This window comes from Oncorhynchus masou, unplaced genomic scaffold (genome assembly GCF_036934945.1).
Source record: "Oncorhynchus masou masou isolate Uvic2021 unplaced genomic scaffold, UVic_Omas_1.1 unplaced_scaffold_539, whole genome shotgun sequence".
NCBI lineage: Eukaryota > Metazoa > Chordata > Actinopteri > Salmoniformes > Salmonidae > Oncorhynchus > Oncorhynchus masou.
The window spans coordinates 354,714-370,152 of NW_027011801.1; the positions used below are offsets into that span (position 1 = coordinate 354,714).

The following is a 15,439-nucleotide window of genomic DNA, read 5'->3' on the forward strand; positions in this document are numbered from 1 at the left end:
AACACGCTCTTAATGACCTCAATACAAAAATACCTCACTTCGTGGACACATTTTGGCCTGAATAAAACCTCTCACTTCGCCTCTTCCTTTCTGGTTTAACCCAAAAGACTCAAGACTTTTCCGTTTCCATCTCCGCAGGCCGGAACCCCTCTCTCATTGAGCCATGGCTCCGGCGGACCTGCCCTCCCGTGGGACCAAAGCCAGACGCCTGGTACTTATCAACCAGCATTCACACAATGGCCAACTGTAGGAGCTATGGAAACAGAATCACATTAGGTTTAACATTAAAATAAAATACATTAACATAAACCACTGGCGAAACTGTTGTGGACGTTAAGTCTCATTGGAAATGCGACATTAGAATTTGTCCACTTTCTTAGTGCAAACCTAGCACTTATAACGTCAATAAAGATGTAAACAATAATTCAACATAAATAGGATCCTTCTATTTCCAAAAAGATACAGCCCAGAAAAAAAGTAACAGCTTCCAAAATTATTTTTTTTAAATACATTTTTATTCCTCTTATTTTATATCGAAATCTTGCATATCGAAAAACACATATCTTGTAGATTTCCATTGCAGAATTTGCTATTATCAAATAAATAAGCATCACCTCAGAAAATGATATTCAAATAATTTATATGACAACATTTATTACAAATATTTAGTAATAATAAAAAAATAAAAAGTATATTGTACATCACTAACAGAGAGAACTTGGTGTATGGAGTCAAAGACAGGTCTGATTTCAAAAAAGCATGTCTTCATACGATTGTCTGTATTTCTACCTTTCCTAGACTACAACATACCAGGCACTTAACAGAATTTATTTAGCTGAACGTGAAGCACTAGTATAGATATACAGCTGATTTGATGAGACTGAACACAACCAACTTGTGTACGTTACTTGCCTTTGGGATAGGACTAAAGCATGTATATGATTACAGGCTGGTGGCGGTGGTGTAATGGTGTGGATAATGTTTTCCTGCCACACGTTAGGGTCCCTTGATACCAATTAAGCAACGTTTCCATGCCTCAAAGAATTCAGTGTGTTCTGGAGGCAAAGGGGAGTCCGACCCAGGACTCCCCTTTAAAACCCCTATACTGCACAAATACAGCAGATCCAGATCCCTGAAAGTGTTGTGTTGTCTACTACCGTGTCTTATTTAAACTGTAATGCATTTTTAGTTATGTGTAAGGACTCCAGGAAGAGTACCTGTTGGCATAGTGATCTGAATAAAAAGTAGTTCAAGTAGGCCTAATAATGACAACAGTTGAAACTAGTATGGGGGGGAGAAGACAGACAGAGAGCAAGACAGAGCGAAACAGCGAGAGAGACAGAGAGAGCGAGTGACAGAGAGAGAGCAAGACGGAGAGAGAGAGACAGACAGACAGAGAGAGAGACAGCGAGAGAGGGACAGAGAGAGACAGCGAGAGACAGAGCGAGACAGAGACAGACAGAGAGAGAGAGACAGAGAGCAAGACAGAGGGAGAGAGAGAGGAGAGATTGTCTCAAGGCAGAATAAAGACTAAATGTTTAACTATCATCTAAAGTTGAATAAGAGTCAGATTCGTTGGTAACAGTTCATTTAGGTGAAAAACTTAACATTTATGTCCAAAACAGACCCACAAATATTCCATTTGCCATTATCAGATATCAATCAAAACCTCTTCCATCAATATGTAACAATTACTTTGCAGCTGAGCTGAAAAATGTCACAGTAAACAATAGTAAAAAATTAAAAATAAATTTAACGTAACAGTAAATCAGGGTTGAGATCAATTCCATTACAATTCCTGTCAATTCAGAAAGTAAACCAAATTCCACATTTTCCTAAATGAAAAGCATCGAAGAGAATCGGAACGTCAATGTACTTCCTGTATTGGCTGGAATGAACCCTGACGCGAGTGCCAGTAGAATGCCCATTGGGCCCCAGCCATGGACCCTTCGATGGAGGTCAACATCTAGAGCTGAGCCATCGGCTGCTGATGGCGACAGAGCAATCAAGCAATTATATTAAACATGTCAAACAGACATGTGATTATCCAGCAGTTAAGGCAACAGTGGTGGTCGTTCCTGGTGGGATTCATAGACCTGTCAAACGTATGCAGACGGACCAGGCTACTTGTCTACTATACAGCCTACCTACCTGGCTACTTGTCTACTATACAGCCTACCTACCTGGCTACTTGTCTACTATACAGCCTACCTACCTGGCTACTTGTATAGCCTACCTACTTGTCTACTATACAGCCTACCTACCTGGCTACTTGTCTACTTATACAGCCTACCTACCTGGCTACTTGTACAGCCTACCTACTTGTCTACTATACAGCCTACCTACCTGGCTACTTGTATAGCCTACCTACCTGGCTACTTGTCTACTATACAGCCTACCTACCTGGCTACTTGTCTACTATACAGCCTACCTACCTGGCTACTTGTACAGCCTACCTACTTGTCTACTATACAGCCTACCTACTTGTCTACTATACAGCCTACCTACCTGGCTACTTGTACAGGCTACCTACTTGTCTACTATACAGCATACCTACTTGTCTACTATACAGCCTACCTACCTGGCTACTATACAGCCTACCTACCTGGCTACTTGTACAGGCTACCTACTTGTCTACTATACAGCCTACCTACTTGTCTACTATACAGCCTACCTACCTGGCTACTTGTACAGGCTACCTACTTGTCTACTATACAGCATACCTACCTGGCTACCTACTTGTCTACTATACAGCCTACCTACTTGTCTACTATACAGCCTACCTACCTGGCTACTTGTACAGGCTACCTACTTGTCTACTATACAGCATACCTACTTGTCTACTATACAGCCTACCTTCCTGGCTACTTGTACAGCCTACCTACCTGGCTACTTGTACAGCCTACCTACTTGTCTACTATACAGCCTACCTACCTGGCTACTTGTACAGGCTACCTACTTGTCTACTATACAGCATACCTACTTGTCTACTATACAGCCTACCTACTTGTCTACTATACAGCCTACCTACCTGGCTACTTGTACAGCCTACCTACCTGGCTACTATACAGGCTACCTACTTGTCTACTATACAGCCTACCTACCTGGCTACTTGTACAGCCTACCTACCTGGCTACTTGTACAGCCTACCTACCTGGCTACTTGTACAGGCTACCTACTTGTCTACTTGTACAGGCTACCTACTTGTCTACTATACAGCATACCTACTTGTCTACTATACAGCCTACCTACTTGTCTACTATACAGCCTACCTACCTGGCTACTTGTACAGCCTACCTACCTGGCTACTATACAGGCTACCTACTTGTCTACTATACAGCCTACCTACCTGGCTACTTGTACAGGCTACCTACCTGGCTACTTGTACAGCCTACCTACCTGGCTACTTGTACAGCCTACCTACCTGGCTACTTGTACAGCCTACCTACCTGGCTACTATACAGCCTACCTACCTGGCTACTTGTACAGCCTACCTACCTGGCTACTATACAGGCTACCTACTTGTCTACTATACAGCCTACCTACCTGGCTACTTGTACAGCCTACCTACCTGGCTACTATACAGCCTACCTACCTGGCTACTTGTACAGCCTACCTACCTGGCTACTATACAGGCTACCTACTTGTCTACTATACAGCCTACCTACCTGGCTACTTGTACAGGCTACCTACTTGTCTACTATACAGCATACCTACCTGGCTACTTGTACAGGCTACCTACTTGTCTACTATACAGCCTACCTACCTGGCTACTTGTACAGGCAAGCACACCACACCAATAGAGTGTGGAGGATAAAAGTGTAAAGGTCCTGCTGGATGGACGGTCTTTGGTTTAACAGTCTGAGTGAGTCTGGCTTTGGGTGAGAGCAGTCCTTGGGTCTTAAGTGCTAGTTTGACCTTCAGGGCCACCGTAGCAATCAGGATGGATCCAGGAGTTCCAGCAAAGCCCCGACTGATCCGAAGTAGCCCTGACGACAACAACAACAACAAAAACTATAATGTTAGTTTAGTTTACTGCAGATCTCTCACTTTCTCACGGTGTTTTGAAATACAAACTGAGCAGATATACAAGAGAATATGTTGTTCCGTTCCATCGCTTTACCTCGTCTCAAGGCTTGATCAAGGAAGGGCTTTACCTCGTCTCAAGGATTGATCAAGGAAGGAAGAGCTTTACCTCGTCTTACTGGGTTACTTTAGTCCCTCTTCCCATGACGTTTACCAGTATGTGTGTCTACAGGGCCTTCACAAAGTATTCACACCCCTTGACTTTTTACACATTTTGTTGTGATGCACACGGATTTAGTGTTGTAGATATGTGGTAGTAGAGTAGTGGCCTGAGGGCACACACTGAATACGTTGTGAAATGTATTGTAATGTTTTTCCAATTGTATAACTATGATTCAAAAATCAATCTATGCCTGAATTTAAAATGGATTAAATTGAGATGTTGTGTCACTGGTCTACACACAATACCCCATAATGACATCACAATAACCCATAATGACATCACAATACCCCATAATGTCCAAGTGGAATTTTGTTTGTAGAATTATTTTACAAATTAATAAAAAAATGAAAACCTGAAATGTCTCGAGTCAATAAGAATTCAACCCGTTTGTTTACGGCCTAATTAAACGTGCTTAACAAGTCACATAATAAGTGTCATGGACTGTCGGCAATAAGTGTTGGGCATTAATTACACCTTGGATGATGTATCAACACACCCAGTCACTACAAAGATACAGGCGTCCTTCCCAACTCAGTTGCCGGAGAGGAAGGAAACCGCTCAGGGATTTCACCATGAGACCAATGGTGATTTTAAAACAGTTATAGTTTAATGGCTGTGATTGGAGAAAAGTGAGGATGGATCAACAACATTGTAGTTACTCCACAATACTAACCTAAATGACAAGAGTGAAAAGAAGGAAGCCTGTACAGAATAAAAATATTCCTTAAAACTCACCCTGTTTGCAACAAGGCACTAAAGTAATACTGCTAAAAAAAATTGGCAAAGAAATTAACTTTGTGTCCTGAATACAAAGCGTTATGTTTGGGGCAAATCTAAGACAACATCACTTAGTACCACTCAATATTTTCAAGCATAGTGGTTGCTAATATAAAAAGCCAACTGACATTTACTCCCAAGGTGCTGACCTGTTCCACCCTCTACAATCACTGATTATTATTTGATCCTGCTGGTCATCTATGAACATTTGAACATCTTGAAGAACAATCTGGCCTAAATGGCCATGTACTCTTATAAATCTCCACCAATTTTGACATTGAAAAACAATGTAGTCTTATAAATTTCCACTGGGCCAATAGAGGACCGGCCTCCCCTCAGAGCCTGGTTCCTCTCTAGGTTTCTTCCTAAATTCCTGCCTTTCAAGGGAGTTTTCCCTAGCCACCGTGCTTCTACACCTGCATTGCTTGGTGTTTGGAGTTTTAGATTGTGTTTCTGTACAGCACTTTGAGACATCTGCAGATGTGAAAAGGGCTCTATAAATACATTTGATTGATTATGTTATGGGTATCCTTGTCATCGGCAAGGATTGGGGAGTTTTTTTTAGGATAAAAAGAAATGGACTAGAGCTAAGCACAGCCAGAGGAAAACCTGGTTCAGTCTGCTTTCCAACAGACACTGGGAAACAAATTTCCCTTTCAGCAGGACGATAACCTACAACACAAGGCCAAATCTACAATGGAGTCGCTTACCAAGATGACACTGAATGTTCCCTAGTGGCCTAGTTACAGTTTTGACTTAAATCAGCTTGAAAATATATGGCAAAACTTGAAAATGGTTGTCTAGCATTGATCAACAACCAATTTTTAAAATAATACAATAATTTAAAAATAATTATTGTACAATCCAGGTGTGCAAAGCTCTTAAAGAGACTTATCCAGAAAGTTATAGTTATAGTTACTGCCAATATGTATTGACACAGGGGGTTGAATACTGATGTAATCAAGATCGTGTTTAATCTTACACTGTTTTACAAATGTTCAAAATGTTCTTCACCTTTGACAAGAGTATTTTGTGTAGAAAAGGATTATTAAATCACCTTGTAACGTAACAAAATGTGGAAAAAGTCAGACCAGTAGACAGTCTTACCTCGTGTCTGAGGAACAGGGCTTTCAGGCCAGTAGACCGTCTTACCTCGTGTCTGAGGAACAGGGCTTTCAGACCAGTAGACCGTCTTACCTCGTGTCTGAGGAACAGGGCTTTCAGGCCAGTAGACAGTCTTACCTCGTGTCTGAGGAACAGGGCTTTCAGACCAGTAGACAGTCTTACCTCGTGTCTGAGGAACAGGGCTTTCAGGCCAGTAGACAGTCTTACCTCGTGTCTGAGGAACAGGGCTTTCAGCTGGCCTTTAGACCAGTAATCCATGGCGTAGGCCAGCAGCTTCATGGACAGGGTGTTCACCCTCAGGAAGTTCCCTACGAACACCACCCTCTCAATGTTCTGAACAGAAACACAAACGGGGGTGGGGGGGTACAGGTCATTAGGAACACTTATTTTTCTTATCACCTCATGGTTGTAAAACAGATGATTACAAATGGGTCATTTCAACCTGATATTCATATAAATATTTTAAGATTAAGTTTAATTTCTCAAATCAATAACAGACATGAAAAATAAAACAAGTTTCAATGCAGACTGGCTGAAGCAGAGGCTGAAGCAGAGGCTGAAGCAGAGGCTGAAGCAGAGGCTGAAGCAGACTGGCTGAAGCAGAGGCTGAAGAAGAGGCTGAAGAAGACTGGCTGAAGCAGAGGCTGAAGCAGACTGGCTGAAGCAGAGGCTGAAGCAGAGGCTGAAGCAGACTGGCTGAAGCAGAGGCTGAAGCAGACTGGCTGAAGCAGAGGCTGAAGCAGACTGGCTGAAGCAGAGGCTGAAGCAGAGGCTGAAGCAGAGGCTGAAGCAGACTGGCTGAAGCAGAGGCTGAAGCAGAGGCTGAAGCAGACTGGCTGAAGAAGAGGCTGAAGCAGACTGGCTGAAGCAGACTGGCTGAAGCAGAGCTCAGTGCCTTCATAGCCCTGTACAATGCTGCTTGATCCAGATTCCACAAGGCAGCATCATAAAGAGGCTGAAGGCAAAGAGAGAACATCCAGCGCCCCCCTGAACATCCAGCGCCCCCTGAACATCCAGCGCCCCCTGAACATCCAGCGCCCCCTGAACATCCTCTGAACATCCAGCCCCCTGAACACATCTCTGTGTGATGTTTCTGTCTCCATTGTCTTTCCATCGTCTTCAAAGCAGTGTGCACTATACCGCCACAACATGCGAACAGCGCCTGAAACGGCAGCCTGTTTCCTATATTTTATTACCACTATATTTATTCACAATTTCAAATTGTACAAATACACTACGGCAGTTTAGATATAGTGCACTACTATTGACCAGGGCCCTGGTGATGCACTATATAGGGAATAGGGTGCATTGTGAAGTACCTCGTTGAGCGCAACCATCCTGGTGATGGAGCCAATGTTGTTGGTGATGGAGACCAGGGTGGCTCTGGCTAGGTCCTCTTTAGAAATGGACTCCCGCTTCTCTTTACACACCATGTTCCCAAAACTACAAGGCAGAAATACATCATGTTTCTAAAACTACAAGGCAGAAATACATCATGTTCCCAAAACTACAAGGCAGAAATACATCATGTTCCCAAAACTACAAGGCAGAAATACATCATGTTTCTAAAACTACAAGGCAGAACTACATCATGTCCAGAGCAACTTACAAGAGCAATTAGGTTTAAGTGCCTTGCTCAACGGCACAGACATATTCTTCAGTTAGTCGGCTCCGAGATTCGAACCAGCAACCTTTCCATTACTGACCAAACGTTCTTAAAACGCTAGGCTACCTGTTGCAAAACATTTTGCTACGATGTGCACTAATGAATACACCCCGGGTACTGCTAACGGTTTTACCTGGAGGCCACAGCCCAGCCGGGGAGGCCGAAGCGCTCGTAGTCCCCCCCGTAGATGTCCCGTACTAGCTTATCCACGTGCGTGCTCTCCCCCTGCGACGCCATCTCCAGAGCCTCCTCAAAGCTGGAGCAGCCTGTCAGTAAACAGCACAGCCCCAGGAATGTCCCTCCACCCAGACTGCATGGGGAAAAACAGGACACGGTTACAACCTGTAGTAACCTACCACCATATTCTTAGAAATCACTCCAAAATGTTCCAGGCCCCTCTTTCCTAGGCTCCAAGGGGGGGGGCGTTTCCCCTAGGTACAGATCTAGGATCAGCTTCCCCTCTCCCAATCCTAAACCTCAACGAATGGTGGTGGAAATTCAAAATCTGTCCTAAGATCAGAATCTAAGAGAAACCGCTCCGTGTCCCCTCCTGCCTCTAGCCATGCAGCACACAGACAGGGCCTGAGCAGTCATGTGCCAGACCGGAAAACTACCAAGGACAGAGGCAAGGGGAGCTCCCATAGCCTGGCTACCAGTCTGGTTGAGCTCCCATAGCCTGGCTACCAGTCTGGTTGAGCTCCCATAGCCTGGCTACCAGTCTGGTTGAGCTCCCATAGCCTGGCTACCAGTCTGGTTGAGCTCCCATATCCTGTCAGAACACAAGGAGTGCTATTAGTTTGTTAACTAGCCATATTGACTGATCTGTTATTAGCTTGTTAACTAGCCATATTGACTGATCTGCTATTAGCTTGTTAACTATCCATATTGACTGATCTGCTATTAGCTTGTTAACTATCCATATTGACTGATCTGCTATTAGCTTGTTAACTAGCCATATTGACTGATCTGTTATTAGCTGGTTAACTAGCCATATTGACTGATCTGTTATTAGCTTGTTAACTAGCCATATTGACTGATCTGTTATTAGCTTGTTAACTAGCCATATTGACTGATCTGTTATTAGCTTGTTAACTAGCCATATTGACTGATCTGTTATTAGCTGGTTAACTAGCCACATTGACTGATCTGCTATTAGCTTGTTAACTAGCCATATTGACTGATCTGCTATTAGCTTGTTAACTAGCCATATTGACTGATCTGCTATTAGCTTGTTAACTAGCCATATTGACTGATCTGCTATTAGCTTGTTAACTAGCCATATTGACTGATCTGCTATTAGCTTGTTAACTAGCCATATTGACTGATCTGCTATTAGCTTGTTAACTAGCCATATTGACTGATCTGCTATTAGCTTGTTAACTAGCCATATTGACTGATCTGCTATTAGCTTGTTAACTAGCCATATTGACTGATCTGCTATTAGCTTGTTAACTAGCCATATTGAATGATCTGCTATTAGCTTGTTAACTAGCCATATTGACTGATCTGCTATTAGCTTGTTAACTAGCCATATTGACTGATCTGCTATTAGCTTGTTAACTAGCCATATTGACTGATCTGCTATTAGCTTGTTAACTAGCCATATTGACTGATCTGCTATTAGCTTGTTAACTAGCCATATTGACTGATCTGCTATTAGCTTGTTAACTAGCCATATTGACTGATCTGCTATTAGCTTGTTAACTAGCCATATTGACTGATCTGCTATTAGCTTGTTAACTAGCCATATTGACTGATCTGCTATTAGCTTGTTAACTAGCCATATTGACTGATCTGCTATTAGCTTGTTAACTAGCCATATTGACTGATCTGCTATTAGCTTGTTAACTAGCCATATTGACTGATCTGCTATTAGCTTGTTAACTAGCCATATTGACTGATCTGCTATTAGCTTGTTAACTAGCCATATTGACTGATCTGCTATTAGCTTGTTAACTAGCCATATTGACTGATCTGCTATTAGCTTGTTAACTAGCCATATTGACTGATCTGCTATTAGCTTGTTAACTAGCCATATTGACTGATCTGCTATTAGCTTGTTAACTAGCCATATTGACTGATCTGCTATTAGCTTGTTAACTAGCCATATTGACTGATCTGCTATTAGCTTGTTAACTAGCCATATTGACTGATCTGCTATTAGCTTGTTAACTAGCCATATTGACTGATCTGCTATTAGCTTGTTAACTAGCCATATTGACTGATCTGCTATTAGCTTGTTAACTAGCCATATTGACTGATCTGCTATTAGCTTGTTAACTAGCCATATTGACTGATCTGCTATTAGCTTGTTAACTAGCCATATTGACTGATCTGCTATTAGCTTGTTAACTAGCCATATTGACTGATCTGCTATTAGCTTGTTAACTAGCCATATTGACTGATCTGCTATTAGCTTGTTAACTAGCCATATTGACTGATCTGCTATTAGCTTGTTAACTAGCCATATTGACTGATCTGCTATTAGCTTGTTAACTAGCCATATTGACTGATCTGCTATTAGCTTGTTAACTAGCCATATTGACTGATCTGCTATTAGCTTGTTAACTAGCCATATTGACTGATCTGCTATTAGCTTGTTAACTAGCCATATTGACTGATCTGCTATTAGCTTGTTAACTAGCCATATTGACTGATCTGCTATTAGCTTGTTAACTAGCCATATTGACTGATCTGCTATTAGCTTGTTAACTAGCCATATTGACTGATCTGCTATTAGCTTGTTAACTAGCCATATTGACTGATCTGCTATTAGCTTGTTAACTAGCCATATTGACTGATCTGCTATTAGCTTGTTAACTAGCCATATTGACTGATCTGCTATTAGCTTGTTAACTAGCCATATTGACTGATCTGCTATTAGCTTGTTAACTAGCCATATTGACTGATCTGCTATTAGCTTGTTAACTAGCCATATTGACTGATCTGCTATTAGCTTGTTAACTAGCCATATTGACTGATCTGCTATTAGCTTGTTAACTAGCCATATTGACTGATCTGCTATTAGCTTGTTAACTAGCCATATTGACTGATCTGCTATTAGCTTGTTAACTAGCCATATTGACTGATCTGCTATTAGCTTGTTAACTAGCCATATTGACTGATCTGCTATTAGCTTGTTAACTAGCCATATTGACTGATCTGCTATTAGCTTGTTAACTAGCCATATTGACTGATCTGCTATTAGCTTGTTAACTAGCCATATTGACTGATCTGCTATTAGCTTGTTAACTAGCCATATTGACTGATCTGTTATTAGCTTGTTAACTAGCCATATTGACTGATCTGCTATTAGTTTGTTAACTAGCCATATTGACATGATCTGCTATTAGCTTGTTAACTAGCCATATTGACTGATCTGTTATTAGCTTTGGGCACAGGGACTATGGTGGTCTGCTTGAAACAGGTACTACAGACTCAGTCAGAGAGAGGTTGAACATGTCAGTGAAGACACTTGCCAGTTGGTATGTGCATTGCTTTGAGTGCACGTCCTGGTAATCCATCTGGACTCGTGGCCTTATGAATGTTTACCTGTGTTAAAGGTTAAAGGTCTCCATGGCTTCTGGTTGGGATATGTAGGTATGGTCACTGTGGGGACATCGTCGTCAATGCACTAATTAATGAAGCCGCGACTGAGATGGTGTATTCCTCAATGCCATTGGATGAATCCCGGAACGTATTCCAGTCTGTGCTAGCAAAACAGTCCGGTAGCGTAGCATCCGCGTCATCTTACCACTTCCTTATTGAGCGAGTCACTGGTACTTCCTGCTTGAGATTGTGCTTGTAAGCAGAAATCAGGAGAATAGAATTATGGTCAGATTTGCCAAATGGAGGGCGAGGGAGAGCTTTGCACACGTCTGTGTGTGGAGTAAAGGTAGTCTAGAATTTCTTCTCCTCTGTGACATGCTGGTAGATGGAAGGTAAAACAGATGGTAAATAGATAAAACTCTTGGTAGATAGTGTGGTCTACAGCTTATCATGAGGTACTCTACCTCAGACGAGCAATACCTTGAGACTTCTTTAATATTAGACATCACAAACCAGCTTTTATTGACAAATAGATACAGACCACCACCCCTCGTCTTACCAGACGTAGCTGTTCTGTCCTGCCGATCCACAGAAAACACAGCCAAATTAATATTATCCATGTCGTCGTTCAGCTACGACTCGGTGAAACACAAGATATTACGGTTTTTAAATGTCCTGTCGGTATGATAGTCTCAAACAGAGCTCATCCAGTTTATTTTCCACGTCTTTTCTTCACGTGAATGATGGGGATTTGGGCTCGGAGAAGCAAAAAATGGTAGCCAACCGTAAAATGGTAGCCACCCCCCCCCCCCGGCGCCATTATAAACCAAGGCCTAGTTGTCAATGGTTTTAGCGGAGCTGGGAGGGGGTCTGCCACCTGCCCCCCAGCAGCCAAATCGAACGCTGTGCATCTTATTGTGATCTTTTATTGGCAACGACCTATAGGCTAATACAAGTCAGTTCAAAACGCTAAACCATTTCACAGGTTCACGGTACAACTTGGCCCCCTTTTCAACATGTAGAGAAAAACATCTCTGAAGAGGAAGTGCTTCACTTTTATCCCCCTTCAGCCTCGGCTACATGTTACAAAACAAACCAGTGAAGTGATGTAAAATAGGAAATTAAATCACAGCAGGAAATAGAACACAAATGTACGTCTATATCTTTTTTTTTGGGGGGGGGGGGGGGATTGAATGTGGTTAATAGACTCAGGTGATAGACTCGACCACCCACTGACCTGGTCCCGGTTACTCGTTTGTAGTTGTTCTTGGAGTAGACGGCCAGAATGCTGACGCCAGAGCCGATGTTGACCAGCAGCAGAGGGTAAGGGTTCTCCAGAGTGAAGGGTTTCTGGACACAGTGTTCAGGGTCTGTAGGGTTCTCATAGTAGTAACACTCTGAAGGACTGGACACCACTGAGTCTATGTAGAGCACACCACGTATCAGACAGTCCAGCTCATCTAGCTTCAGCAGCTGGAGGTCAGCCATCTGAGGAGAGAGGAGAGGAGGTCAGCCATCTGAGGAGAGGAGGTCAGCCATCTGAGGAGAGAGGAGAGGAGGTCAGCCATCTGAAAAGAGGAGGTCAGCCATCTGAGGAGAGAGGAGAGGAGGTCAGCCATCTGAGGAGAGAGGAGAGGAGGTCAGCCATCTGAGGAGAGAGGAGAGGAGGTCAGCCATCTGAGGAGAGGAGGTCAGCCATCTGAGGAGAGGAGGTCAGCCACCTGAGGAGAGAGGAGGTCAGCCATGTGAGGAGAGGAGGTCAGCCATCTGAGGAGGAGTTCAGCCATCTGAGGAGAGGAGGTCAGCCATCTGAGGAGAGGAGGTCAGCCATCTGAGGAGAGAGGAGAGGAGGTCAGCCATCTGAGGAGAGAGGAGAGGAGGTCAGCCATCTGAGGAGAGAGGAGAGGAGGTCAGCCATCTGAGGAGAGAGGAGGTCAGCCATCTGAGGAGAGAGGAGGTCAGCCATCTGAGGAGAGAGGAGAGGAGGTCAGCCATCTGAGGAGAGGAGGTCAGCCATCTGAGGAGAGAGGAGAGGAGGTCAGCCATCTGAGGAGAGGAGGTCAGCCATCTGAGGAGAGGAGGTCAGCCATCTGAGGAGAGGAGGTCAGCCATCTGAGGAGAGGAGGTCAGCCATCTGAGGAGAGGAGGTCAGCCATCTGAGGAGAGAGGAGAGGAGGTCAGCCACGTGAGGAGAGGAGGTCAGCCATCTGAGGAGAGAGGAGAGGAGATCAGCCACCTGAGGAGAGAGGAGAGGAGGTCAGCCACCTGAGGAGAGAGGAGAGGAGGTCAGCCATCTGAGGAGAGAGGAGAGGAGGTCAGCCATCTGAGGAGAGAGGAGAGGAGGTCAGCCATGTGAGGAGAGGAGGTCAGCCATCTGAGGAGAGAGGAGAGGAGGTCAGCCACCTGAGGAGAGAGGAGAGGAGAGAGGAGAGGAGGTCAGCCATGTGAGGAGAGGAGGTCAGCCATCTGAGGAGAGAGGAGAGGTGGTCAGCCATCTGAGGAGAGAGGAGAGGAGATCAGCCATCTGAGGAGAGGAGGTCAGCCATCTGAGGAGAGAGGAGAGGAGGTCAGCCATCTGAGGAGAGAGGAGAGGAGGTCAGCCATCTGAGGAGAGAGGAGAGGAGATCAGCCATCTGAGGAGAGAGGAGGTCAGCCATCTGAGGAGAGAGGAGAGGAGGTCAGCCATCTGAGGAGAGAGGAGAGGAGATCAGCCATCTGAGGAGAGGAGGTCAGCCATCTGAGGAGAGAGGAGAGGAGGTCAGCCACCTGAGGAGAGAGGAGAGGAGAGAGGAGGTCAGCCATGTGAGGAGAGGAGGTCAGCCATCTGAGGAGAGAGGAGAGGAGGTCAGCCATCTGAGGAGAGAGGAGAGGAGGTCAGCCACCTGAGGAGAGAGGAGAGGAGGTCAGCCATCTGAGGAGAGAGGAGAGGAGGTAAGCCATGTGAGGAGAGGAGGTCAGCCATCTGAGGAGAGAGGAGAGGAGGTCAGCCATCTGAGGAGAGAGGAGAGGAGATCAGCCATCTGAGGAGAGAGGAGAGGAGGTCAGCCATCTGAGGAGAGAGGAGAGGAGGTCAGCCATCTGAGGAGAGAGGAGAGGAGGTCAGCCATCTGAGGAGAGAGGAGAGGAGGTCAGCCATCTGAGGAGAGAGGAGAGGAGGTCAGCCATCTGAGGAGAGGAGGTCAGCCATCTGAGGAGAGAGGAGAGGAGATCAGCCACCTGAAGAGAGAGGAGAGGACAGGAGGTCAGCCACCTGAGGAGAGAGGAGGTCAGCCACCTGAGGAGAGAGGAGGTCAGCCACCTGAGGAGAGAGGAGGTCAGCCACCTGAGGAGAGAGGAGGTCAGCCATCTGAGGAGAGAGGATAGGAGGTCAGCCACCTGAGGAGAGAGGAGAGGAGGTCAGCCACCTGAGGAGAGAGGAGAGGACAGGAGGTCAGCCACCTGAGGAGAGAGGAGGTCAGCCACCTGAGGAGAGAGGAGGTCAGCCACCTGAGGAGAGAGGAGGTCAGCCACCTGAGGAGAGAGGAGGTCAGCCACCTGAGGAGAGAGGATAGGAGGTCAGCCACCTGAGGAGAGAGAAGAGGTGGTCAGCCACCTGAGGAGAGAGGAGAGGAGGTCAGCCACCTGAGGAGAGAGGAGAGGACAGGAGGTCAGCCATCTGAGGAGAGAGGAGAGGACAGGAGGTCAGCCATCTGAGGAGAGAAGAGAGGAGGTCAGCCTTCTGAGGAGAGAGGAGAGGACAGGAGGTCAGCCATCTGAGGAGAGAGGAGAGGACAGGAGGTCAGCCATCTGAGGAGAGAAGAGAGGAGGTCAGCCTTCTGAGGAGAGAGGAGAGGACAGGAGGTCAGCCATCTGAGGAGAGAGGAGAGGAGGTCAGCCTTCTGAGGAGAGGAGGTCAGCCATCTGAGAACAGGAAGTTATTTTCCTCAATTCATCATATAAGAGCATTTAAAAAATATATTTAAAAAAATGCCTAATACATTTACTGACTATACTAAACATTAGGAACACCTTCCCCTTTTGCCCTCAGAACAGCCTCAGTTCGTCAGGACATGGACTCTACAAGGTGTCTAAAG

The 15,439-nt window shown here is 45.0% G+C and overlaps 1 protein-coding gene across 14 annotated transcripts in view; it reads right to left on the reverse strand.

Annotated features, from left to right (window-relative positions):
* Positions 1-623: 623 nt before the first annotated feature.
* Positions 624-15,439, reverse strand: part of LOC135535968 (pantothenate kinase 2, mitochondrial-like) — a 28,648-nt gene continuing 13,832 nt past the window's right edge. For 2 of the 14 annotated variants that reach the window (XM_064962369.1, XM_064962371.1), the window contains exons 4-8: positions 12,604-12,854; positions 7,951-8,127; positions 7,471-7,594; positions 6,359-6,484; positions 624-3,989 (exon numbers count right to left, since the gene is read on the reverse strand). In XM_064962369.1, the coding sequence (XP_064818441.1) occupies positions 3,939-3,989; positions 6,359-6,484; positions 7,471-7,594; positions 7,951-8,127; positions 12,604-12,854 (729 nt within the window). In that variant the 3' untranslated portion in view covers positions 624-3,938. The remainder of the gene's footprint in view (positions 3,990-6,358; positions 6,485-7,470; positions 7,595-7,950; positions 8,128-12,603; positions 12,855-15,439) is intronic. The other 12 variants (XR_010454925.1, XR_010454916.1, XR_010454920.1 and 9 more) reach the window with 12 other exon arrangements.